The sequence below is a fragment of the Hibiscus syriacus genome, unplaced genomic scaffold, assembly GCF_006381635.1.
Source record: "Hibiscus syriacus cultivar Baekdansim isolate YM2019G1 unplaced genomic scaffold, ASM638163v2 tig00110483_pilon, whole genome shotgun sequence".
Classification (NCBI taxonomy): Eukaryota; Viridiplantae; Streptophyta; class Magnoliopsida; order Malvales; family Malvaceae; genus Hibiscus; species Hibiscus syriacus.
Window position 1 is genome coordinate 686,326 of NW_024062759.1, and position 25,240 is coordinate 711,565.

At 32.6% G+C, this 25,240-nt stretch overlaps 2 protein-coding genes and 1 pseudogene across 2 annotated transcripts; 2 read left to right on the forward strand and 1 right to left on the reverse strand.

The window, feature by feature from the left end:
* The first annotated feature begins 1,386 nt into the window (after window positions 1-1,386).
* LOC120129111 (protein trichome birefringence-like 41) lies at window positions 1,387-3,735 on the forward strand. Its single transcript, XM_039146703.1, has 5 exons — window positions 1,387-1,730; window positions 2,530-2,701; window positions 2,883-3,058; window positions 3,126-3,284; window positions 3,364-3,735. The coding sequence occupies exons 1-5, from the start codon at window positions 1,480-1,482 to the stop codon at window positions 3,656-3,658; spliced, it is 1,053 nt and encodes a 350-aa protein (XP_039002634.1). The 5' UTR covers window positions 1,387-1,479; the 3' UTR covers window positions 3,659-3,735.
* Window positions 3,736-3,743: 8 nt separating this feature from the next.
* On the reverse strand, window positions 3,744-7,896 carry LOC120129112 (50S ribosomal protein L13, chloroplastic-like). Its single transcript, XM_039146704.1, has 4 exons — window positions 7,529-7,896; window positions 5,423-5,608; window positions 4,691-4,861; window positions 3,744-4,083 (listed from the first exon to the last, which is right to left on the reverse strand). The coding sequence occupies exons 1-4, from the start codon at window positions 7,802-7,804 to the stop codon at window positions 3,967-3,969; spliced, it is 750 nt and encodes a 249-aa protein (XP_039002635.1). The 5' UTR covers window positions 7,805-7,896; the 3' UTR covers window positions 3,744-3,966.
* A 524-nt stretch (window positions 7,897-8,420) lies between these two features.
* On the forward strand, window positions 8,421-23,868 carry LOC120129223 (annotated as a pseudogene).
* The last annotated feature ends 1,372 nt before the right edge of the window (window positions 23,869-25,240 follow it).

Genomic DNA, 25,240 nt, shown 5'->3' on the forward strand with positions numbered 1-25,240 from the left:
GAATTTTTACAGTACATTACATTTGTAAAAAAATAATTTCATATTACTTATAGGTTTAATTATTTTTAATACTTATCATTAAGAATTTTATTTTATCGTAATGTTTATTGTTATGGTTCAGTTTTTTAAATATTTATTATTACGGGTCTATTCATATAATTTATTTTTTCTAATATCTGTATAAGTGTCTAATTTTTTACCAATATTTTTTCAACATTTGTTATTAAGGGTCCAATTTTTTTAATACTTGTTATAAGAGACTCATTTTTTTCCAATATTTTTTATTAGAGAAATATTTTTAAAATTTAAGTTCTTTTTAATATGTATTTTTTATTATTGTGAGTCCAATTTTTTCATTTTTATTAGAAGTCGATTTTTTCAATATTTGTTGTTATTAGCATATTCTTAAAATTTTATTTTTTAAATATTTATTATCAGAGATCCATTTTTCAAAAACTTAATATCATGGAGCTATCCTTAAAATTTATTTTTTCAACACTTTTTTATTAAAAACAATTACTTAAATCGGCCTGCAACCATAACAACGACCCTTATGTAGTGATAATGACATCGTTTAAAACCGTAATAAACGTAACCTAGTTGAAAACAAAAATAAAAATTATAATTTAAATCCTTGATTAGAGTCCTAGTTTCTTGATTGGCCTAAAGACCACAAAATTCTCATGAACGGCCTGCAGTTAGTAAAGTCACCGTTAAAACGTTACATTTTTTGGTACGTAGTTTTGGCTTGGATTTCTTACATAAAAGAATTTGTGTTGAACCGTTTGATATCTGAAAGTTTTCCCAAGTTGTGTTGTGGAATGGAATCATCCTATTTTTATGGTGATGCTATTTGTGTAGGGATGAACTTTAGATGAAAATATGATGTATTTTAATTCGACCTGATATATAATATACTGCGTATATGATGAAGTTTAAATCAAAATAAAATCTAGACATAACAGATACAGATAATTATATTTAAACTTGACATATTAATCTTTCCAAAACCTCAACCTTATCATTAAATATAGTCTTACATTTATGCTATAAACTCTTTGTTGCCAAACCAGTAAACTAAAAATCCCATAAATTTGATTAAACTTGCCTTGAGCACATGCTCAAAATCTTTTTCCAGTGCATCAAAATTAAAACTCCAACTAATAAATGGTAAGAAAATTAAAAGAATCACGAGTTGTTCCCATAAACTTATAGTATAATTCCAGGCTACAACATTATTATTATTATTTACCATAAATTTTGTAATAAATTATCCGCGTATGACATTAATACAATTCTAACACTTTTGAAACCCCGTTAAAACAGTTATGACTATAACCCTATATAAATATGATTTAGACAGAGCCAGAACAGACGATAACACAGCTCTGAGAGTGTAACAGAGAGAGCGAGAGAGGGAGTTTCTTCCCTTTTTTCTTTCTCTCTTTCTTTCCAAGTTTTGTAGAATTAGTAGGCCAAATGGGGCATTGGGTTCATTCCAATTCCATCGTTTCTTTATACTTTTGTGTGATGGTTTTGGCAGTTGTTTGCTGCTCCGCCAATGGGTGCGATTTGTTTGCAGGCAAGTGGGTTTTGGATCCATCTTATCCTCTTTACTCAGCCTCTGCTTGCCCTTTCATTCAAAAGGAGTTCAGTTGCCAGAAGAATGGACGCCAAGATCTGGTCTACACTCACTACCGATGGCAACCTCTCGATTGCTCCTTGACAAGGTAACCTCCCCTGTTGCCATTTTTTCTTTTTCTCTGGATTTGTTAACAATAGTTAGCTTAGTTCCTTGTTTTATAAAGGGAAGGTGGAAAAGGTTAATGTCCGTGTTGTTGATACATAATTTTATTCTTTAATGTGAAAAATCATTAAAAGTATAAGTTGTCCCCAATACAAAGCAAATTAAAAGTTTCTTTTTACTATGTTTTTAACTGCAAGTCTGCATGCCATTAGTTTCGAGTTTTAAAGCTCATTTATGCTATTTTTGATTCTTTGAGAATATTATATTATCTTTTGTTTATTTAATAAGAGTGTAATTTTGTTTGTTAAAAATATAAGATTATTTTGAAAATAAATTTTATTAAATTATTTCATTTTTAATATTAAATTGAATTTCTATAAAAGTATTGAATTTGTTTAATCAGTTCCATCCTTGAACAACTCAAAAGCATTAGGGTAATTGTCCTCAGTTCTATTGAGTTTTATTTTCGGACATCATGTGATCTAATCTAATTTCTACGGCGCGCGGATATATGTCGTCTTCTTATACCGGGAAAATAAAAATTATATAAAAATATTGATTTATAAAATCGACTTAGATTCTCTAGCACGTGTAGGTGGAAGTGTTTTTTACCGTACTGCCGACTTCACGGGAACGGCGGTGGGATGTCTTTTCTGTCCTTGCTGCTTTGTTTCTTTACTTCTTTTCCATGACCATTTGAATTTACGTGACTGTATAGGATGATTCGAATTGGAGTAATATTATTTATGAATATTTAAATTTACTTTATTAAATTGTTTTAGATTTGATGGATTGAAGTTCCTAGAAAAGTTTAGAGGGAAGAGCATAATGTTTATTGGAGACTCTCTAAGCCTAAATCAATGGCAATCATTGACATGCATGCTGCACTCGGCTGTTCCTACTGCCCGATACAACCTTACCAGAGTCAATTATGTCAGCACCTTCGCATTTCTGGTACGTATTTTTACTCTATTTTAAGCTGTATTTTTCAATGACCGAGTAAATTTATAAATTATATCTTTGAATCATGTTTTTTTGTGGCAGTTAATTAAATATTTATCATGTGACACATTAATATCATTTTCTATAATAATGTTGTAGATATTAACATCTTGAGATCCGTAAATTATTGCAGGATTTTGAAGTAAAAGTAATGCTGGATCGAAATGTATATCTGGTAGATGTTGTGATGGAAAGGATTGGAAGGGTTTTAAAGCTTGACTCCATCCAATCTGGGAAGCTATGGATTGGGATTGACATGCTCATCTTCAATACTTGGCATTGGTGGAATCGTCATGGTCCTACTCAACCGTAAGTAAATTTATTTGAGGTTCGAATTTTGACATTTGTAATTCATTTGATATGCCATTTTTTTCAGATGGGATTTTATCGAATATGGGGGTGTGATTAAAAAGGATATGGATCGAATGCAAGCTTTCGAAATAGCTCTCAACACATGGGCGGGATGGGTGGATGCCAACGTTGATCCTTCAAGAGATCAAGTATTTTTCCAGGGAATTTCTCCTTCCCATTACAAGTAAGCCTTTTTTAACAAACCCTTCTTTTGTTATTTTATTTGGTTGAGTAATGAAGGGTTTTGAATTTGGTAATTGCAGTGGGACTTTGTGGGGTGAAGCAAAAGCAAAGAGCTGTGTAGGGCAAAAGCAGCCATTGCTCGGCACAACATATCCCGGAGGTTTGCCACCGGCGGTGGATGTGGTAAAGAGAGTAATAAACAAAATGAAGAAGCCGGCGAAGTTGCTTGATGTGACACTGCTGTCTTTGCTACGCAAAGATGGACATCCTTCCATTTATGGGCTTAGTGGATCCACTGGCTTGGATTGCAGCCATTGGTGTCTAGCGGGAGTTCCAGATACATGGAACGAGCTTCTTTACAATCTTATTCTTTGAAAAGCTTTCATTTGTCAAATTTAATAATAAAAGCAATAATCTAAGATGAAGAAAATAGAGATTAAAGATTAATGCAACTGAAACCTGCAGCATAAATTCTTGTGTTTAGCATTTACTTTCACAGCTAAAGTAAGGTTCATTTAATAAACAAGCGTTTCATTCTGTAGCTTAATAAGGGCTGAAGAATGAAAGTTTTATTTTACCCCAAGCACCCAAAACAAGAAGAAAAAAATGGAAAATAGTGAGGAAAGCGAGCAACGCCACTCTCCCTTTCTAACTCCCTCGACCCGTCCCTGCTTTAAGTTTGCTTATCGCTGCTTCTGCACCCTTTTGTCTCGTATAGGCAGCTCAGTGGGCTTCTGAGCCTCATGCGGATGATCCGGGCCCTTGTAAACCTTCAAGTGGTTAAACAATGCTCTTCCAAGCTGGAAAAAAAGTTAGATTATTGTGGAACTTAGCCATAATCAGTAAGAAAACTAAGAATCATGCATGCCATTTTTGAATGACACCATTAGATTGAATGCATGAGCTGACATAATTATCAATGATTAAATACTTGTTATATTGTTTCACAAGCCTTACAAATTGGACTACATTAATAATTATGAGGACTGCATACGCAAGTTAAACTACTATTCATGTCAAACGATTTTCTATATTGCTTTGTTCACTCGAATGATTGGCACTTTGAACTTCCTACGCTTCATTTTCTTTCAGAATTTGCATATTCCAGATTCTTTCATCACCAATGCTTAACCAGCCTTTTTTGCAATCCTCATTACCAAGGTAATTCTTATTTGTACAGAACCAGTGTTCAATTTATCATTCTAACTCATGGTGTGCATAAGCAGATTTCACGAAGCCACCCCAGTAAACCTACTACAGCATAAAACTACTTAAGCTTGCTTAGCAACGTTTGCACATAGAAAGCCCGGGATCAGTTTTTTGTCGGTCTTGATTTTAAATCTGTATATCGATTCATATTAAACTCAGATGCAGATATTAGCCTGGAGTTTTAACCAATGAACTCACCCTTCCTTTAGGAAGCATGCCGCGAACAGCATGCTCGATAATCCTTTCAGGAATTCTCTGCTGCAGCTGATTAAATGTTTCCACTTTCATTCCACCTGGTCTTCCTGAATGCCTCCGGTAGAGTTTCTGGGTCCTTTTCTTTCCAGACACGGCAACTTTTTCAGCATTTACCTATTGAGTAGATGTGCAGCACAAATTTTAAGGACTTTTTGATCAAATGACAAACATATTGTGAGAAACCAAGCAAATATCATTAAAGCTTCCCCTAAATAACCAAATTAGCATAAATGGTAACATGATCCTTTCAGCAAGAATATCAATTCCACAATATGTTGGAAGAAGAATTACAGGAAAATACAAAATCAGAACACTCTATTCTACAGCAACATGGATCCACATTGAGCAAGATAACACAGTTATGTAACACTCATGATTACTACTTGCTGCAGATATACTTTACTTTATCATTACCGAAACATAGAAAAAACCTAGTAGATTTAGCAAGGTCAAAATTTCACAACCGAGGAAGTAACGAGAGGTCATGGAGTGGAAATAACTTATATAATGTTTCAATCAAATCGATAACTTGTACATAGACTTGCACTGTAACATGAAAAGGCAAGCAACATTTCCTATATGGTTAAACCTCTTTCCAGCATCTCACTAATTGCAAACAACAATGTTCATAAACAAAACTCTTACATGTTGCACAAAAGCACAAAAACCACATACCACTATTACAAAAGCGCCCATATCGACACTAGGAGTGTAAGTGGGTAAATTCTTTCCACGGATATGCACGGCAATTGTTGATGCCAGTCTTCCCAGAATTTTGTCACTTGCATCAACAACATACCATGGTTTCTTAGTATTAATGTGGTCTTTAGCTTTTGGGTACCATGTGTTGTTCCAAATGTCCTGCAAACAAAAGGAACATGATTCAAGTTACGTAAGCAAGAAGGGAGAAAAACAGAAACATCATCAAAGAACACTGTGAGAAGCAAATACTTTAAGAAAAATGTTACAGAAATTGATTGCAATCTCAAAATAATAAATTTGAAAAAGAAAAAGAAAAAAAGACAATGTGAAGGAAAATCATGTCATATATTCAGACCAAAACTATTTATTAAAAGAAAAAAATACCCAATTTTACAAAAAGCATAAACTTTTACTATATACTGTTCAAAAGTTCAAAATTCAACACAATAACACTCTCAATTTCAAGATTAAAATGAAACAAAATTTAAGCCACATAAAAAAAAAGAAAATCGCCTCAGTAACAAAAAATGTCTTATAATATACGATTTTAACCAACTTTTTTTGGATTTGCCAAAATGACCAACAAAATCGCAATGCGATCTCTAATTCGCAACGCGATTTTCAGTATCGCAAATTCGCGTTGCATTTCGCGTTGCGATAGTGTACAGTGTCGTTGCAATTTTCCATTTCGCGTTGCGATAGTGTACATTGTCGTTGCGATTTTCCATCTCGCGTTGCGATAGTCTACAGTGTCGTTACGATTTTCCGCGTTGCGATAGTCTACAGGATTTTCCAAATCGCGTTGCGATAGTCTACAGTAAATTAAAAAAAGATTTTGTTTCTTAAGAATTTTCTCTAAAAAGATAGTATCCGCGCGGACGTGTTAAAGACACGTATTACCACGACCACGACCCGACCCGAGACGAGACGAGACGGCGGCGCGCGAGAGTCCCCCTTGTTCTCTTTCACTCAACAAGGAAATGGAAAATCCAAGCCTTAAATACACTTCCATATAGTGTTTCCAATACTATGTGGGATTGAGCATTACTCAACACTTCAAAGAAAATATAGCAATTTTTGTAGCATGTTTCCCACTTAATCCATATCTAAAACATTTTATCATTTTATCAAGAGAATTAAAAGAGTAGTAGATATCTATATTTCAATTCAAACTTATACATATAGTTTTAATATGATAAAATGTTTTAATATTTTTAGATATGGATTAAGTAGGAAACATGCTACAAAAATTGCTATATTTTCTTTGAAATGTTGAGTAATGCTCAATCCCACATAGTATTGGAAACACTATATGGAAGTGTATTTAAGGCTTGGATTTCCCATTTCCTTGTTGAGTGAAAAAGAACAAGGGGGACTCTCGCGCGCCGCCGCCGCCGCCGTCTCATCTCGGGTCGGGTCGGATCGTGGTCGTGGTCGTGGTAATACGTGTCTTCGATACGTCCGCGCGGATACTATATTTTTTAGAGAAAATTCTTAAGAAACAAAATCTTTTTTTTAATTTACTGTAGACTATCGCAACGAATTTGGAAAATCGCAACGACACTGTAGACTATCGCAACGCGAAATAGAAAATCGCAGCGAAATAGAAAATCGCAACGACACTGTACACTATCGCAACGACATTGTAGACTATCGCAACGCGAAATGAAAAATCGCAACGACACTATAGACTATCGCAACGCAAAAAAAAAAATCGCAACGCGGTTTTCAACTATCGCAACGCAAAATGAAAAATCGCATCGCGATTTTCAACTATCGCAACACGAAATGCAGCGCGAATTTACGATACTGGAGATCGCGTTGCGAATTAGAGATCGCATTGCGATTTTGTTGGTCATTTTGACAAATCCAAAAAAAAATTGGTTAAAAACATATATTATAAAACATTTTTTATCACTGCGATTTTCTAAAAAAAAAACAATTTTCACCAAATGAACCAAGAAAATCATCAGTTACATGGTTATAATTACACTAACATCCATTCAAAACCCAGAAAAAATAGCTTTAAGAAAGTAGAAAGACACAGAAATGAAAAAAAGAGAGGCAGAGAGTGATTACAGGGCCATCAGCCTCGGATTCCTCGAACATCCAACGTTGATTTTCAGGGACAAGAGAGAGGTCCATGCAAAAAACCCGGAAATTCCGTTTAGAGAAAGACAACGTTGTTGTCCGAGCAGAAGAAGGTTTGGACAATGCTACTACAGGGAAGAACCCAAGAAATGAGCTTTGGTTACTGGGTATAGACCTTTTCAACGAAGCAAATGAAGGTCTCTCCGATGAAGATGAAGAAGAAGAAGAGAAGATAACTGAAGTTGAAGCACAAAGGAGTGCCATTTTCCTTGGTCTCTCTTCCACTGGTTCACTCTTGCTATTTCGATTAACTACCTGCACAAATTGGATAAGATGGCCTTTTATTTTCCTTCGCTTTTAGTTCAATTTTCTACCCCTTGTAAGCAGGCCGAGAGTTATATGGCTTGAAAAAAGTAAAGCCCACGCCTAGTCTGGCATTGAAACGTAAATGTTTAATTGTTTTATCAGTCCTTGTACACTTTAGAAATTTTAAAATTTAACTCGTTTACTTCTATTTCCAAGAATTTAATCCTCTTGCATGATTTGTATTTCAATTTACAGCTTACCTATTTATTACATACGGTCAAAGCGTTTTCCAAAAAGTAACCACCAAACCTTCACGTAACACATACACAATTAAGGTTGTAAAATCAGGTAATCGGACAGGTTTCAGTCGGATCTTGATAAGTCAGGTAAAATTAGATACATGTCAACTCAGGTTGATTTGACACCAGATCCAGATCGGGTTCAGGTCAGGTCAAATCAGTTCGGGTTATTTTCGAGTTGATTTAACATCAGATCCAGATCGGTTCAGGTCAGTTCATTTTCAGTTCGGATCGATGTCAGTTCATGTCAAAACAGTTCAGGTCTGAAGCAGATAATGACCAGGTTAGTTCAGGTTTGGGTGAACTTCAATCGGATCTCGTTCAGATCGGGTCACATCATTGACAGATAAAATTCAGGTCGGATGTTTACCAGATACAGATTGAGTTTAGGTCATATCTTTTTTATTTTTGGATTAATTGTTTTGTCATCTTTCGTGATTGTTGAATTGCAAGTTGTAATTGTATATGATTTTGAGTAAATTAAGAGAAAAATAAATATCCATGGATCAATTTTGTAAAAATATAAATTTAAGGACAAAATTGAAGAAATGTAAAATTACAAATAAAATTTTAAAATATAAATTAAACAACACACATAGGTAAGGGACTAAATCGAAATAAATTTAAAATGTGAGGTTTAAATTAATATAAAAAGGACTAAATTAAACACATTTAAAAAGTTATGGGCCAGTTACAAAAATATAAATAACAACTAACAATGGGCCAAATGAAGATGTAAATATAAATTTAAGGACTAAATTGAATACATATAAAAGTGAAAGACTTAAAATTGAAATAAATTAAAAAATAAAAAAGGATTAAATCGAAATAAATACAAAATGTGAAGAAATAATGAAAAATACAATAAATTGCATTCATTTAAAAATTGAAAAAATATAATATATGTATATAATATAAGTTTATATATAAAATATATATATAAACTATGTTTATATTATAAACTATATAATTATTATAAGTTATATATATATATGCTTATATGAACTATATATATATAAACTATATATGTAAACTATATATGTATAAACTATAAAAAAGTATATAATTTATAAACTATAATTTATATTCATATATATATATATATATATATATATATATATATAAATATAAAATTCAAAGTGAGTGGTGGGAGAAAACTTTTTAAAATAAAGATTTTTTTGTGTGAATTTTTTTTTTATTTTATTTGGGAATTTAGAGGAAAATTGAGAAATTTTGAGAATATAGGGAAATTGAGAATTTAGAGGGATTTAGAGGGGAAATGAGAAATTTAGAGGGAATAGAAAATTTTGGAGGGAAATTGAGAATTGAGATTTTATTTGGAAAGATATTTTGGGTTAATTAGGCTCATGCTCCTCCAACAATCATCATGTTTTCACTTGTATTTGATTTTTGATTTCTTTCATTTTAGTCATTGTTTAATTGTAAATATCTTCTTGAATTCTCAATTCGATACAATTTAATCATGTATACATTCTAATTACTTTTAATTGTATGTATGTGTGTGTGTGTATAGTAAATTGCATTCATTTAAAAAATTGAAAAAAATATAATATATATATATATAATATAAGTTTATATATAAAATATATATATAAACTATATTTATATTATAAACTATATAATTATTATAAGTTATATATATAAATTATGCTTATATGAACTATATATATATAAACTATATATGTAAACTATATATGTATAAACTATAAAAAAGTATATAGTTTATAAACTATAATTTATATTAATATAGTATTTATATATATATATATATATATATATATATATATATATATAATTCAAAGTGAGTGGTGGGAGAAAACTTTTTAAAATAAAGATTTTTTTGTGTGAATGTTTTTTATTTTATTTGGGAATTTAGAGGGAAATTGAGAAATTTTGATAATATAGGGAAATTGAGAATTTAGAGGGATTTAGAGGGGAAATGAGAAATTTAGAGGGAATAGAAAATTTTGGAGAGAAATTGAGAATTGAGATTTTATTTGGAAAGATATTTTAGGTTAATTAGGCTCATGCTCATCCAACAATCATCATTCTTCCACTTGTATTTGATTTTTGTTTTCTTTCATTTTAGTCATTATTTAATTGTAAATATCTTCTTGAATTCTCAATTCGATATAATTTAATCATGTATACATTCTAATTACTTTTAATTAATTGTGTGTGTGTGTGTGCGCGCGCGGGTGTGCGCACGCGCGCGCGTGCATGCGTGTGCATGCGCGTGCGTGTGCGTGCGTGCGTGCATGCGTGCGTGTATCCGTGCGTCCGTCCGTGCGTGCGTGCGTGCGTGCGTGCGTGCGTGCGTGCGTGCGTCCGTGCGTGCGTGCGTGCGTGCGTGCGTCCGTGCGTGCGTGCGTGCGTGCGTGCGTGCGTGATAAAGTATATAGTTTATAAAACCCTAAACCTTAAATCCTAAATTATGAACCCTAAACCCTAACCCCTAAACTATATATGTAACTTATAGTACATGTATGTATAAATCATGTATAGTATATATAAACTATATATATATATATATATATATATATATATATATAAACTATATAAAGTAAATTACTTATATAGTTTATAGAAACACTATGCATAAACTATATAAAGTAATAAAGTATATAGGTTTATAGAAACCCTAAATAATAAAACCTAAACTTTAAACCAAAAACACTAAACCAAAAACCCTAATGTAAATGGACTAGCACTAATACATATATATTTGTAATAAAAGAGTGGGTTTTGTATTGAGCCTATGTAAACTAATGTAAGTGGACTATCACTAATGCAAATGGATTTATTTTTGGGTTTTCTTATTACTTATTCATAATAGCAAAATAAATGGGTTATTAATGTGAATTAACCTAACATGCAACTAAAATACTAATTATGCAATTGAAATTAATATGACATGTACTACTATTTATGAACCATATAATATGCAATGTGACATAATAATTATTTAACACCTAATTAATCATGTTTATATAATTTACATTTAAATAATTTATTAATTTTATTAAATAATTTTATATAATATGTATGTATAAACCATGTATAGTATATATAAACTATATATATAACCTCTCTCTCTATATATATATATATACTATATAAAGTAAATTACTTATATAGTTTATAGAAATACTATGCATAAACTATATAAAGTAATAAAATATATAGTTTATAGAAACCCTAAACCCTAAATCATAAATCTTAATATAAATGGACTAGCACTAAACCACAAATATTAAACCATAAACCCTAAACAATTACAAGTTGTAATTGTATATGATTTCGAGTAAATTATAAAAAAAATCATGGATCAATTTTGTAAAAAATATAAATTTAAGGACAAAATTGAAGAAATGTAAAATTACAAATAAAATTTTAAAATATAAATTAAACAAAACACATAGGTAAGGGACTAAATCGAAATAAATTTAAAATGTGAGGTTTAAATTAATATAAAAATGACTAAATTAAACACATTTAAGAAGTTATGGGCCAGTTACAAAAATATAAATAACAACTAACAATGGGCCAAATGAAGATGCAAATATAAATTTAAGGACTAAATTGAATACATATAAAAGTGAAAGACTCAAAATTGAAATAAATTAAAAAAAACACAAAATGATTAAATCAAAATAAATGCAAAACTGAAGAAATAATGAAAAATATAGTAAATTTCATTCATTTAAAATTGAAAAAATATAATATATATATATATATATAATATAAGTTATAAAATAATAGAGATATTATAACATTAATGGTTTTGCACGATGTTCATACTGTTGATTCTGCTGGATCAAAGATCAATAATAGTGGTGGGCATATGACACTAAATAGAGAATCGGTAATGGCTCATTCTCAAAAGCTTAACCACGTGATTCCCAATTCTAAATATAATATTTTATTATCAAAAGTTGTTAAAGGGTTGAACGTGAATGAAAACAAAAGTATATATATATATATATATATATATATATATATATATATATATGTAACACCGGCTAAATTTAAGAAATTATAAAGTTGTGAACATAATTGGTATTTTTGGAAGAAATTAGGGATTAAATTATAAAATTGTAAAGTTGGCAGACCATTTTAAGAAGTGCAGGAAATTCAATGGTTAACTATTAATTTAGCCAATTTTCTATAGGAGAGAATTATAAACTCTCCCCGTCAATTTCCAGTTTTCCTTCCCCAACAACCTAACTTTCAACTCCGATCTACTCGCCGTCCGACCTCCGATCGACGAGCCGAAACCACCATCGTGTTCGTTGTCAACCGAGGAACAAAATCCCTCAAACCTTTCATCATTAATCGTCGTCGTTCGTCGTTAATTTCAGTCGAAAGTATCATCGGTAATAACCCGATTTCAGTTGGTTTTTCATCGATTCACGACGATCCGAGCATCCGTTTACGACACCTCCCGCAACATCGTGTTCCTTGCATCGTTCCGAGTCCACCGGTGTCATCCTTGGTCTCCGTCGACGGTGGCGCGTGAGGAGGTAAAGCGGTCAAAGTTTCCGATTCGTTGAAATCGAGCTCTCCGCCGTTCAAAAATTTGAACCGAGCTTTGTAAGTATCTCGAAATCGCTTAAAATAATTTTTAGGAATTTTTCCGGGAATTTATCATTGTTCACGCGCCCCCACACGCCGCCACTATGCGTGGAGAAGAAAAAAAGACTGGTTTGACCGGTTTTGCTCTTGTTTTGACCGGTTTGACCGGTCATAACCCGACCCGACCCTACCCGTAGACCGTTGACCCGTTAACCGGCATTGACCACTGTTGACCAAAACTTTGACCGGGCATTAAACGACCTTTGACTTTGACCGAGTATACCTATCCTGACATTTTTCGACGTTCCAAATCCGATTCCGCAGTCTGTTTTTCGAAATTCGAACTCGAAGGCATCAAAATTACCGGTCAAACCTGTTGACTTTGATTTTGACCGAAAATTTCAAATTTCTGAAAAGTAATATTTTATGCTTTCGACGTCCTAAATCCGAATCCGAAGTTCGTTTCTCAAAATTCGAACCCGGTAAGCTATTTTTATCTGATTTATCAATCGATTCGATCCGTTTATCGTAATTAAGCTCCGTTTCTGATATAATTTTTGTTGATATGGATCTGAGGATATATTGGAAGATGATTTCAAGATCGAGGGCGTTCGAATGGAATTCAATTGTCGATCAGTATCGCACAAAAATTGAGGTAATACTTTACTACCTCTTTATGCTTTATGGAATATGTTGATATTGATAAATGCATGAATGAGATAATGTTGGTCACTTTTGTGGAGTTGATTAATTTATACACTCGATATGAATGTGGTAGAAAATCAGTATCTGAATACGAATCGAATGATTAATATAAGAGATTGAAGGGTTGTTAGAATTAAATTTCAAGTTCTGTGTTTGGTAGTAAAGAAATTAACCTGGATCTGTATTTTATAATTTATTTCATCAAAGGTAATACGTTAAAGGTACTTGGATGGGAAATTATGAGAATAATATGGTAGAGTAAAATTACGAAAATACCCTTATGTTGTAAGATGATAAGAATTGTCCCTGGAAGTTGGTTAATAACTCTGAAAAGACATATTGATCCGGTAAAAATTATTGATGTACATAAGAAATGCTAATTTTGCTTAGGAAATGCGGATAACCGGTTTTTAGTCTTATGAGGGTTTGTGAAGGATACTAGAAGTCTGTTAAGGGAATCATTTAAAGATAAGAGAATGTTCGGGAAAGCAATTGATCATAGGATCTCTAAATTATAATTATTTTCGTTAAGAGGTAATACCGAAATTATATGGTTATGAAATTATGAAAATGCCCTTGAGAGATAAAATAGTCTGAGTTAACCCTGAATGATAAAGTACTTTGAGGATTTGTACTTAACTCGATTAAGTACGAATTTAATTATTAAGATTTGTCTTTGTACAGAAAAATTCATGATATTCCGTTTGTAAAATCTGAGATGGCACTTGACTCGAAAATATTCGAGTAATGAGTGAATACCTAAAGAATAATTTATTGGGGGTATTCTGCTATTAGAATTGTTCAAAAGGACAAAAATAAATGATAAGATTGAATTTAATAGTAAGATCGGACGGAAGAAAAGGATTAAAATACACTGAATATGTAAAATGACCATAATATCCCTGTAATAGAAATAACCCAAGAATACCACCAAGCTCAGGAATGATTGGATATCCTCGAGCTTTGAAATGAATGGAATAAAACTGAACACCAAAATTACCAAAATACCCTTGTGACCTAGACTAAGTAGATGTTGGATTAATTAAGGAATCCAAATAAACATGGGTGTGGTACTGATCTTAAAAGTTATGGATCACCTATTAAGCCGAGCAACCAATGCTAGTGTTATATCAGTACCTGAACGACATAGATGTCACTTGAATGCATGTTTGTATTTTCAAGTTTGGCTCGATGATAGTTTTGGAAGTATTCAGCTCAGCTCAACTCTAGAATGCATTCAATAGTAAGGAGTTGATATTTGTTAGACAAATCGACCACGAAGACCAAATTGAATTGAGCGAAAGTACAATATGTGTCCGAAATTCAAAAACGTCTAGATTACCCTGAAAACCTCCGAATATTACAGGAATAGACATGATTGTTAAATGAATTAGGTAACCTCAATGACTGAGGATTTAGTAAGTGATTTGGATAAGTCTGGAAACTCTGATGAGTTTACATAGTGTACAATTACGATGGTTTATGATTAAAATAATCAAGTACGTCAGCATTACATGATATTGTGGAAGCGTGGAAATGAAATGAAGACATTGGAAGATCTATTCAACGATAATTTTGAAAATGACCGATGGACAAGAATTTGTGGTATTAAAGAGTAAATACCATGGAAGAACAATGAATTGATCAATCGACAAGCATTAGTTTTGGGAGCTATTCATCTAAGAGTTGTTTGATAATCCGATCAATCGACATAGATTGTAAATGTCTTGAACCTTCATTTATTCCTTACCAGCTCAAGTCATGTTCTGAATAATTAATGATTTTGTCAGTTATTGAACTCTTCCAACAGTGATTCTGAATTCCGATATTCTATCAGTATACTGAAGATCTGTGTTCCTCTACCTGTTAAAATTATCCAGTACCTATGAATAATTTCTGTAAACTCTGGAGTGTTCCCTAATCACCTGGATATTTTACCTGATTTCTGATTTAATTTCTATTATAATACCTGACCTGGATTCTGATCGGATATTTGACCTGGATTTTGATCTGATACTTGACCTGGATTTTGATCTGATACTTGACCTGGATTATGTTATGATTTTTGATATATCCGTTTACGGACGGAACATGTTTTACTTAGAGGGTAATGTTGGAGGAAGTATACCTGGAGGCTCATCGCTGTGTGCTCAGGGCCTTACATACCGGCTCCTCGGCTGTGTTCTCAGGGCCATACTAGACTTGTCGGTAGGTGTATGGTTCTGGGGAACCTACATATTTTGGACTTGACGGATGGGGGTATATATATATATATATATATATGTTTTAAAAAGATCTGAAAAGTTACATGATTTTTTGGAACACACTAGATAACCTATTCTAATCTCCTGAACTCAGTCATCCGAAATATTCTCTGAACTGAAAGCTCATTGTCCGTTATCATCTGAAATATCATTAGGATCTCTGCTCAGCATAAAAATCTGTAAATGTTCAGAAATAATAAGGATATGTATGTTTATTTGTATCTGCACGTTCTTCAGCATCATCTGGTAGTTCTGTATTACTGAGTTTTCCAAAGCTCACTCTATTACTCACTTTTTTAGGTTAAAAGAATTGTACCATTGCATCTATCGACTTTAGTAAGGGAGTTCTTCCAGCATTGTTGCAGAGTATGGTACATGTGATTAGGGGGCATGTAATTGTATTTTGATTTATATACGAGTCTGGAAATTTGTTTTATTTTTAAATAATGATAACTTTTATTTAGTACTCATAAATGATTTTATGAGTTTACAAGTTTTAAGAAAAGTTTTAAATTTTGCGCTATTTTTACAGTGGATTGTTCCGGTGGCCCAAATGTGACACCCCGGATCGGATCTGGTTACCCTTATCGATCTGTGGGGGTTACATTTAGTGGTATCAGAGCTTTGGTTTGAGTCAAAATTTTTCAAGATAGATCGGCCGGTCGAATGTGAAAATATGTCTGATCAGTACATGCCCATAGACTACAATCGTACCTCTCTGAGCCGGAACTCCAGGGTTGAGTCCATATCTATAGCGAGTAAACCAAAGTTTCTATCTTTTAAGGCTATACTTGTACAAAAAGGAATACAAGTAACATCTGTCTAAATGCTGTAAAGTACCCCCGAGCCATGTGAGAGTTAATTATCCGATAAATGCTAACTCGACTCCAGAAATGAAATTGGGATATGCTACTGCTCTACGAGCTTATTCTCGTAACCAAGGCTGAATTGATTTCACAAGGATAAAGTTGTTTTGATTATTTACTTGGAATGAGAGAGATTTCTGATAAGTTTGTATACTCAACTGGTTAAGGATTAGTGGAGGATTCATATTTCTATAAGAGCTACATGAAAGATATGAAAAAAAAACTGATGGAGTTTTATTTCTACAATTATGTGATATGAGTGAATTTCGAGGATGAAATTCTTTTAAGGAGGGGAGAATTGTAACACCCCAATTTATGGGCTAAATTTAAGAAATTATAAAGTGGTGAATTTAATTGGTATTTTTGGAAGAAATTTGGGATTAAATTATAAAATCGTAAAGTTGGAATACCATTTTAAGAAGTGCAGGAAATTCAGTGGCTAAACTATTAATTTAGCCAATTTTCTATAGGAGAGAATTATAAACTCTCCCCCCCGGTCAATTTCCAGACAATTTTCCAGTTTCCCTTCCCTAACAACCTAACTTTCAACTCCGATCTACTCGTCGTCCGACCTTCGATCGACGAGCCGAAACCACCATCGTGTTCGTTGTCAACCGAGGAACAAAACCCCTCAAACCTTTCATCATGAATCGTCGCCGTTCGTCGTTAATTTCAGTCGGAAGTATCATCAGTAATAACCCAATTTCAGTTGGTTTTTCATCGATTCACGATGATCCGAGCATCCGTTTACGACACCTCCCGCACCATCGTGTTCCTTGCATCATTCCGAGTCCACCGGTGTCATCCTTGATCTCCGTCAACGGCGGCGCGTGAGGAGGTGAAGCGGTCAAAGTTTCCGATTCGTTGAAATCGAGCTCTCCGCTGTTCAAAAATTTGAACCGAGCTTTGTAAGTATCTCGAAATCGCTTAAAATAATTTTTAGGAATTTTCTGGGAATTTAGCACTGTTCACACGCCGCCACTGCGCGTTGGGAAGAAAAAAAGACCGGTTTGACCGATTTTGCTCTTGTTTTGACCGGTCATAACCCGACCCGACCCGTTGACCGTTGACCCGTTGACCGTTAACCGCTGTTGACCAAAACTTTGACCGGCTTTGAGCGGGCATTAAACGACCTTTGACTTTGACCGAGTATACCTATCCTGACATTTTTCGACGTTCCAAATCCGATTCCGCAGTCCGTTTTTTGAAATTTGAACTAGAAGACCTTGAAATTACCAATCAAACCCGTTGACTTTGATTTTGACCGAAAATTCCAAATTTCTGAAAAGTCATATTTTATGCTTTCGACGTCCTGAATCCGAATCCGAAGTTCGTTTTGCCAAATTCGAACCCGATAAGCTGTTTTTATCTGATTTATCAACCGATTCAATCCGTTTATCGTAATTAAGCTCCGTTTCTGATATAATTTTTGTTGATATGGATCTGAGGATATATTGGAAGATGATTTCAAGATCGAGGGCATTCGAATGGAATTTAATGGTCGATCAGTATCGCACAAAAATCGAGGTAATACTTTACTACCTCTTTATACTTTATGGAATATGTTGATATTGGTAAGTGCATGAATGAGATAATGTTGGTCACTTTTGTGGAGTTGATTAATTTATACACTCGATATGAATGTTGTAGAAAATCAATATCTTAATACGAATCGAATGATTAATATAAGAGATTGAAGGGTTGTTAGAATTAAATTTCAAGTTTTGTGTTTGGTAGTAAAGAAATTAACCTGGATCTGTATTTTATAATTTATTTCATCAAAGGTAATATGTTAAAGGTACTTGGATGGGAAATTATGAGAATAATCTGGTAGAGTAAAATTACAAAAATACCCTTATGTTGTAAGATGACAAGAATTGTCCCTGGAAGTTGGTTAATAACTCTGAAAAGACATATTGATCCGGTAAAAATTATTGATGTACATAAGAAATGCTAATTTTGCTTAGGAAATGTGGATAACCGGTTTTTAGTCTTATTAGGGTTTGTGAAGGATACTAGAAGTATGTTAAGGGAATCATTTCAAGATAAGAGAATGTTCGGGAAAGCAATTGATCATAGGATATCTAAATTATAATTATTTTCGTTAAGAGGTAATACCGAAATATTCTTGTTAAGAAATTATGAAAATGCCCTTGAGAGATAAAATAGTCTGAGTTAACCCTGAATGATAAAGTACTTTGAGGATTTGTACTTAACTCGATTAAGTACGAATTTAATTATTAAGATTTGTCTTTGTACAGAAAAATTCATGATATTCCGTTTGTAAAATCTGAGAAGGCACTTGACTCGAAAATATTCGAGTAATGAGTGAATACCTAAAGAATAATTTATTGGGGGTATTCTGCTATTAGAATTGTTCAAAAGGACTGAAATAAATGATAATATTGAATTTAATAGTAAGATCGAACGAAAGAAAAGGATTAAAATACACTGAATATGTAAAATGACCAAAATACCCCTATAATAGAAATGACCCAAGAATACCACCAAGCTCAGGAATGATTTGATATCCTCGAGCTTTGAAATGAATGGAATAAAACTGAACACCAAAATTACCAAAATACCCTTGTGACCTAGACTAAGTAGATGTTGGATTAATTAAGGAATCCAAATAAACATGGGTGTGGTACTGATCTTAAAAGTTATGGATCACCTATTAAGCCGAGCAACCAATGCTAGTGTTATATCAGTACCTGAACGACATAGATGTCACTTGAATGCATGTTTGTATTTTCAAGTTTGGCTCGATGATAGTTTTGGAAGTATTCAGCTCAGTTCAACTCTAGAACACATTCAATAGTAAGGAGTTGATATTGTTAGACAAATCGACCACGAAGATCAAATTGAATTGAACGAAAGTACAGTATGTGTCCGAAATTCAGAAACGTCTAGATTACCCTGAAAACCTCGAATATTATGGGAATAGACATGACTGCTAAATGAATTAGGTAACCTCAATGACTGAGGATTTAGTAAGTGATTTGGATAAGTCTGGAAACTCTGATGAGTTTACATAGTGTACAATTACGATGGTTTATGATTAAAATAATCAAGTACGTCAGCATTACATGATACTGTGGAAGCGTGGAAATGAAATGAAGACATTGGAAGATCTATTCAGCGATAATTTTGAAAATGACCGATGAACAAGAATTTGTGGTATTAAAGAGTAAATACCATGGAAGAACAATGAATTGATCAATCGACAAGCATTAGTTTTAGGAGCTATTCATCTAAGAGTTGTTTGATAATCCGATCAATCGACATAGATTGTAAATGTCATGAACCTTCATTTATTCCTTACTAGCTTAAGTCATGTTCTGAATAATTAATGATTTTGTCAGTTATTGAACTCTTCCAACAGTGATTCTGAATTTCGATATTCTATCGGTATACAGAAGATCTGTGTTCCTCTACCTGTTAAAATTATCCAGTACCTCTGAATAATTTCTGTAAACTCTGGTGTGTTCCCTAATCACCTGGATATTTTACCTGATTTCTGATTTGATTTCTAATATAATACCTGACCTGGATTCTGATCGGATACTTGACCTGGATTCTGATTGAATACTTGACCTGGATTTTGATCTGATACTTGACCTGGATTATGTTATGATTTTTGATATATCCGTTTACGGACGGAACATGTTTTACTTGGGGGTAATGTTGGAGGAAGTATACCTGGAGGCTCCTCGGTTGTGTGCTCAGGGCCATACTGGACTTGTCGGTGGGTGTATGGTTTTGGGGAACCTACACATTTTGGCTTGACGGATGGGGGTAAATATATATATATATATATGTTTTAAAAAGATCTGAAAAGTTACATGATTTTTGGGAACACACTAGATAACCTATTCTGATCTCCTGAACTCAGTCATCCGAAATATTTCTCTGAACTGAAAGCTCATTGTCCGTTACCATCTGAAATATCAATAGGATCTCTGCTCAGCATAAAAATCTGTAAATGTTCAGAAATAATAAGGATATGTATGTTTATCTGTATCTGCATGTTCTTCAGCATCATCTGGTAGTTATGTATTACTGAGCTTTCTAAAGCTCACTCTATTACTCACGTTTTCAGGTTAAAAGAATTGTACCAGTGCATCTATCGACTTCAGTAAGGGAGTTCTTCCGGCGTTGTTGCAGAGTATGGTACATGTGATTAGGGGGCATGTAATTGTATTTTGATTTATATACGAGTCTGGAAATCCTTTTTATTTTTAAATAGTGATAACTTTTATTTAGTACTCATAAATGATTTTATGAGTTTACAAGTTTTAAGAAAAGTTTTAAATTTTGCGCTATTTTTACAGTGGGTTGTTCCGGTGGCCCAAATATGACACCCCGGATCGGATCTGGTTACCCTTATCGGTCTGTGGGGGTTACATATATATATATATATAACCAATATTAAATAATTTTATATAATATGTATGTATAAACTATGTATAGTATATATAAACTATATAAGTAATATATTTTATATAGTTTATATATATATATATATAGTTTATATATATATATATATATATATATATATATATATAACTATATAAAATATATTACTTATATAGTTTCTAGAAATACTATGCTTAAACTATATAAAGTATATAGTTTATAGAAATCCTAAACCCTAAACCCTAAACCATAAACTTTAAACCATAAACACTAAACAATAAATCATAAACCCTAATATAAATGGACTAGCACTAATGCATATATATTTGTAATAAAAGAGTGGATTTATGTATTGGGCCTATGTAAACTAATGTAAATGGAATATTACTATTGCAAATGGACTTATAATATTCAATGTGACATACTAATTATTTAACACATAATTAATCATATTTTATATAATTTAAATTTAAATAATTTTATTAATTTTATTAAATAATTTTATATAATATGTATGTATAAACCATGTATAGTATATATAAACTATATATATGTATAATATATATATATATATATATAAATTATATAAAATAAATTACTTATATAGTTTATAGAAACACTAGCATAAACTATATAAAGTAATAAATTATATAGTTTATAGAAACTCTAAACCCTAAACTCTAAACCCTAAACACTAAACCATAAACACTAAACATTAAACCATAAACAATAATGTAAATAGACTAGCACTAATGCATATATATATTTATAATAAAAGAGTGAGTTTATGTATTGGGCCTATGTAAACTAATGTATTGCCAAAATTATTTATATTAATAATGTAAAACATTAATATATATTACATAATAAATACTTTCATTATTAATATTATTTTTTCTTTATATAAATTGAACTATATAATTTATATAAATTAAACTATATTAATTTTTCTTTGCATTATTAATCATGTTTTATCTAATTTACATTTAAATAATTTTATTAAATAATTTTATATAATAAGTCTATTTATTAATTTAATTATCATAATAAGTTTTATTATAACATTTAAAAAGTAACATATTAATTTTTTAATTACATCATAAACTAAAAAACTCATAATTTTATTAAAATCTTATAATTTCGTCCATGGTAATATATAAGTAAGATAAATATCAGATCAAGTCATTAACAAGTCGGATCATTTACAGATCATGTTAAAAACAGGTCAGGTTAAAAACATGTCAAGTTGAAAACAGGTCGGGTAATACCAGTTATTTACCAGGTCAATCTCGGGTTCGAGTTCATATCAGTCGGATGCAGTTCGGGTTCGAGTATCATATTTTCGGTTCAATTCGGGTTCAGGTCGTTCTCAGGTCGGATTCGGATTCACAATTTCCAGGTCCAAATCGAGTTCAAGTCAACACCAGTTCCGATTCAAGTCGATTTCAAATCACTACAGTGCAAGTTAAAAATAATTTTGACTCGAGTCGATTTCAGTCAGTTTTGCATATCTCACCCTATACACAATTGCTTAAGCATCCAATTTGATAGTTTAAAACCACCTTGTTTTCAACGCCCACCATCCCAGATTTCTAGTAAACATGTCATATCTTCTTTGCATCCTATTGTCCTCACTAGCTCCCCTGATGGTCCCATTACCGCCTTCGACGCCGTCTCCGGTGTCTCTCTCCGTCACTCCTCCGGCAGCAGATCGCCTCGCCGTGCCTTGCCCTCGTCGGCAACTCATTCATTGCCGCTTCTCATATTTCCCCCGACACTGCTTCAGTCTCTATTCATCTGTACAACTGGTGGTCTTCATCCGCTTTGCATAATCTCCTTGTTCCCGAACCCGTTGCGGTCTTGTCAGCCACCCCCGATGGCTTGTATTTGTTTGCCGGTGGACTTTCGGGTCGTGTTTATGCTATTTCCGTTCCTTCAGGGGTATACTCACATCATACTCTGCACATAACAAGCCTGTTTCTTGCCTCAAACTAAGTGAAGATGCCTCACTCTTGATCTCCGGCGATGATGGTACCGTTTCTTACGTTCTCATCTTTCAAATCGTCGAGGAATCGCTTGACACTAGCTCTACCGGATTGATGTTGCAGAGATTTGTTGCGCATGATGGCTCTCTCACGGCAATAGACTCTAGTGTGTCACAGTGCAACTCTACTACCATAATATCATGCTCCTTGTATTGCACTGTTAAATTCTGGGGATTGTTGGATGGAACAAAGCTGAGAACAGTGGCATTCCCTTGTCCAGTTATGGGGATAGCATTGGATCAAATGAGGGCAGAATTCTTTTTTGCAGGCTCTGATGAATTCATCTACAAGGGATTAATAAATGTTGGAAGCAAAATTCATGTGAATCAAGAGCACGAGTGCACCAGATGGGCACAAAAACATGAGAGCGGGATTGTATCTTTAGTGATTGCGACCGATAATCTGGTATCGGCATCGGAAGACAGAATGGTTTATATATCGGAAATCGACACAGGTGAGGCCATTATGGGACTTGGAAGCCATATAGGGAGCATTAGTGAAATGGTGGTAGCAAATCTTACGGGGCAAGGCTTGAAAGTAGGTAAAAAAGTTGACAATTTCGGAGAAGGAATAAACAGGGTGGAGCTGAGCAGGCCATTGAAGGACAGTCTGGAGTTAGAAGATGTGCTGAGGGTGGCCGAAAAAGGACCGGAGTCGAGCCATTGATAAGCTCGAGTCGGCGATTTCTGCTATGAAAAGCTGTTGGAGCTCATTCTCAAGGAAGCTAAGAAGGGTCCTGGTAGCACCATAGTATCAAATTACGGTTGTGGATGCGGATGCGGTTGCGATGTCGTGGTTATGGATGTTGCGCATGTTAACGTGTTGTGACTGTCGTAGGCGCGATCTTTTCTTTAAAAATCACAATATGTCTAAAATATTATATTTATACATTTTATAGTTATCTTTTAATATACTAATATTAATATATTCTTTTAATATTTTATTTTTGAAAATAAAAATTTAATTTTATAGATAAAAATTTATTAAAAAACAAAATTAAACCATATAAGTAACGAGTAATAACAATTATAATATTAATGAATAACATATAAAAAATATCACTAAAATCATATCAAATTTTTTATAATTTAACATAAAAATGTTCATTTTACATAACTTAGAAATAAAGAAAAATACATAACTACAAACATAAAATTTAAGTAACTAATTTTAAATATAACTATTACGATATTATCAATGATATATATTTATAATCCAGTTTTAAGAATTAAATTAAAACAATTCATCTATATAATTTTATGTTTCAGATAATTTAAAGTTTGTTGCGACGTTGCGACGTAATTTATAGCGTGTATCGGTGTTACGTAACGGTTTTTGACCGCAACAATCGTGATGCTATTCCCTTATCGCGTTGCGCCGATATTGTATCGCAATAACCTTAAAAAACGTTATGATACGGACGTTGCGTTGTGGACGCAATATAGTACTTTGGGTAGCACCAAAATTGGCAAGCAAAAGCATACCATGTAATACGAAACAAGTATTTCAGATACTGCCTCTAAACTTTTCTTTCCTCAAGTAAAACGAAGACAGATGAAGCTTGTTGGTTCCTCTGTCTGGAACTCATGATTTAAATATCAAAGGCAACGCGATATTATCATTGTTATTTTTCTAACCTGATATGATTCTTTATGCTGTTGATTCCATCAATTCATCATTAAAAAATATGTAAACTGTTTAATAGAGGATAGAATATTAGTTAAAAGAATAAAACAAAACAAGTGTAGAATTCATGATTTGATGTAGATATGTGCTTTAGGTTTTTCTGGTGCTTTAGACTCTCATTTGTACAACTCATTGAACTGATTTTCTTAGAGAAGCATGCCTTAGTTCAACAATCAAGTCTTCGAACAATATCTTTCTTAGAATTTAGATAGATTTTTCTTAAAAAAATCTATTTAATAACCAATCATCAAATTATATTTTAATGCACTAGATAATATAGATTTTATTATTGAACTAAAAATTAATTATAATTTTAAATTCAATATAAGCATTAAACTGTTATTTTTTTTAAATATTTTGATAGGATTAATAGCTAATATATATGTTAAATTTTAAATATGAATAAATTCATACACACCTACAAATAAAACTATTCAAACATATATCATTTAAAAATAATAATACTTCTTTTTATCACTAAAATCATTTCTTAAAAACTTAAATTATTTTTTTG

Bases quoted from the DNA above. Each gene is read 5' to 3' on its own strand.
- LOC120129111 (XM_039146703.1), top strand. From the start codon at position 1,480: ATGGGGCATTGGGTTCATTCCAATTCCATCGTTTCTTTATACTTTTGT. The intron at 2,702-2,882 runs GTACGTATTTTT...AAATTATTGCAG, and splicing joins TCAGCACCTTCGCATTTCTG to GATTTTGAAGTAAAAGTAAT. The intron at 3,285-3,363 runs GTAAGCCTTTTT...TGGTAATTGCAG, and splicing joins ATTTCTCCTTCCCATTACAA to TGGGACTTTGTGGGGTGAAG.
- LOC120129112 (XM_039146704.1), bottom strand. From the start codon at position 7,804: ATGGCACTCCTTTGTGCTTCAACTTCAGTTATCTTCTCTTCTTCTTCT. The intron at 4,862-5,422 runs GTATGTGGTTTT...TCTACTCAATAG, and splicing joins TGGGCGCTTTTGTAATAGTG to GTAAATGCTGAAAAAGTTGC. The intron at 4,084-4,690 runs GTGAGTTCATTG...CTTTTTTTCCAG, and splicing joins GCATGCTTCCTAAAGGAAGG to CTTGGAAGAGCATTGTTTAA.